The following is a 2,889-nucleotide window of genomic DNA, read 5'->3' on the forward strand; positions in this document are numbered from 1 at the left end:
AGATTGAAGAGATCAGATCACGTTATCCGTAATTTCTTGAAAAATCCAACAGATTATGCAACAATCAAGAGGAAACCAAAGAAATCTAAGGTTTCAGACCGTGAAAAACGCAGGATTGTTCGACTCGCATCAAATTCATCAAAAAGTTTGAAAACAATTAAGTCAGATTTGGGTTTAAATGTTTGCAAGGAGACGATTAGGAAAGTTCTCAAAGACAGCCCACACATTGTAAGATCAAAAATGAATAAAGCACCAAATTTGAAGCCTGTTCACAAACAGAAACGGATGGAATTCGCCCGCGAAAACATGGCACGCGATTGGGAACAAGTAAGAAATTTTAGATTAAATTCTCATAAATGCCTGAGATGTCTAAATAGCTGAATATTTTTGTTTTCAATACCAGGTGATTTTTTTGGACGAGAAAAAGTTTAATCTTAATGGGCCTGATGGTTTTAGTGGCTACTGGCGTGATTTGAGGAGAGAACCCAAATATTTTTCGACAAGGAATTTTGGTGGTGGATCTTTGATGGTTTGGCTTGGGTTTTGTGCAACAGGAAAGTTAAATTTAGCATTTACATCTTGCAAAATGAAAAGTTCTGAATAAATTGATGTGCTAAAATTATGTTTGATTCCATTTCAAAACAAATATCGACGCAAAAAGTTTGTTTTTCAACAAGATAACGCCAGCATTCACACAAGTAACGAGACTAAAGCTTGGTTTGAAGCTAAAAAAAATCGAGCAAATGTGGTAACCTGCTCGCAGTACAGATTTGAATCCTGTTGAAAACATCTGGGGAATCATTGTAAGACGTATCTATGCTGACCAGAAGCAATATAAAGGTGAGTTTCCACTCATCCGTTTTTGCTACGGGAAAGGGAAAGGGATGGGAAAATTAATTACTTAAGCATGCGCAGTGATTAATTTTCAAAATTAAATTATAAACTGCGCACGCTTACGTGATTAATTTTCCCTTCCCATTCCCTTTCCCGTAGCAAAAACGGATGAGTGGAAACTCACCTTAACTCTGTGGCAGAGCTAAAAGAAGCGGTATCAGAATGCTGGGAGGATATGGAGCCAAAATTGCTGGAAAACTTGGTGGGAAGTATGCCAAAACGAATTTATCTAGTAATTGAGCGCAAAGGAGGTCCAATCGAGTACTAAAAATGTGACAAAAACATTTTTTTTTGATAGTTTTGTTAAAAAATGTGAACTGCGTCTATAGAAAATAGTCAGCTATCTTTTGAATTTAATTCATTTATGATTGACCTATTTTCAAATTTGATATTAATTTTTGATAATTTTCATTACTTTTTGATATTTTATTTATAATTTATTGCAATGCTCTATAAAAATAAAGTTAAGTACATTTTTAAGACATAATCCACATGCGCCTATAGAAAATGGTCACAGTGTAGAAAGCTATTCCCCCTCCGTCACATAATCTAACCGAATTAATTACTCTACTTTAGAATCTAGTAGACTTTCATCCAATGGGAGAACCTTTAGATTTGTTAAAAAGAAAACACAAAAAAAAAAAAAAAAAAAAAAAACGAAAAAATTGGGGTTTATTTTGCTAAATAGACAACTCCATTCACGTCTAAATATTTTTCGGAATATTATTTTGAATTATTTAACGGTAGTAATACATACATAAATATATATATATAACTTTTTTTTTTTTAACTCTTAAATACTGTAAATATTTAAATTTTAAACATTATTCAAACATGGCATGTAAAATTCACATGACCCAAAAAAAAAAAAAGTTAAGTGCTTCTTTAAGATCGGAAAACATTAAAAAATTATTCAACACTGCAAGAGCATAAGACTTTGCATATTTTGAGGAACTTGCTTTTGCAGCAGCATCAAAACAAATCAAAAAAAGGCGTAGTGCAAGTGAAACCCTAAAATATTATCAAATTTTCTTCGAACAAAATTTTTTATGCAACCAATAATCTCTTTGTCTGCATTTTTCGCTGCAGTAACTTTGCTTGGCACAACTGGCACACTTTAAAGTGCTCGGCTCACCACAAATGCAGTAAACCTCAGTAATTTCTAAGACACAAGAACATTATCGTTTAGCCTCAACATCATTACCAAAAATTATTTTAAAACCTAAATAAACAACGTTAGACCAACAATAAAACACATTTCAATTATCGTATTTCAAATTAAAATGTTATAGTTCAACCGCGTTTTATTGTTTGCGTAAACGGGGTTTTAAACGTCTGATCGAATTTCTAAATTCTATAAGTTGAACACTAAAATATTCCGACAAGAAACAAACAAACAAACAAACAAACAAAAGACAGCAGCGAAACTCTGATAAGACTCTAATGATAGTTTGTAAAAACCTGCAAAACGTCTAACTTTTGGTGAAAACAACGTAAAATCGTTTCATCGCAATTGAAGTTTTGTGAACAATCAATATCTTGCAAGCAACAGATTTTGTGTCAAGAAAACTTACCCTCTGCAGCTAACATCTTCACTTTGATTTGTTTTTTGAATACGTCACGAGCGAGAACGGTGTTTTCGGTTGCCGGGTGAACAGTCTTTTTATGGGAAGAAACAAATACAAAATCTGTTTCATTTCCGATCGCCTTTTTAACTAAAGGACGAAGAACAGACAACGGTTTGTCCATATCAGCACGAGCCATGCCAGCGTACTGGAAAGAAGAAACAGCGCCAGGTGTCATTTGCAGAATCTCTAACAATCGGACTCCTTCCTCTGAACAGTAAAAAAAAAAAATTTTAAGTTGTTGTCATTATCTTTACATAAAAAAAGTTTATTAAAAAATTTACTTTTAAGGTATAAACCAAAATAATAATTAACAATTATAATTAGTTTATTTTAAATTATTAAATTAAATTACTTTAAAATTATAAAT

The 2,889-nt window shown here is 32.4% G+C and overlaps 1 protein-coding gene across 3 annotated transcripts in view; it reads right to left on the minus strand.

Moving 5' to 3' along the window:
- Nucleotides 1-1,599: 1,599 nt before the first annotated feature.
- The window catches only part of LOC149878084 (fibrocystin-L-like), a 48,688-nt gene continuing 47,398 nt past the window's right edge, over nucleotides 1,600-2,889 (minus strand). For all 3 annotated transcript variants that reach the window (XM_090072477.1, XM_090072478.1, XM_090072479.1), the window contains 2 exons: nucleotides 2,469-2,729; nucleotides 1,600-2,056 (listed from right to left, as the gene is read on the minus strand). In XM_090072477.1, the coding sequence (XP_089928603.1) occupies nucleotides 1,917-2,056; nucleotides 2,469-2,729 (401 nt within the window). In that variant the 3' untranslated portion in view covers nucleotides 1,600-1,916. The remainder of the gene's footprint in view (nucleotides 2,057-2,468; nucleotides 2,730-2,889) is intronic.

The sequence above is a fragment of the Hydra viridissima genome, unplaced genomic scaffold (assembly GCF_058129835.1).
Source record: "Hydra viridissima isolate aposymbiotic clone 2 unplaced genomic scaffold, HvirCarnegie_v1 scaffold_15, whole genome shotgun sequence".
In the NCBI taxonomy this organism is placed as follows: domain Eukaryota; kingdom Metazoa; phylum Cnidaria; class Hydrozoa; order Anthoathecata; family Hydridae; genus Hydra; species Hydra viridissima.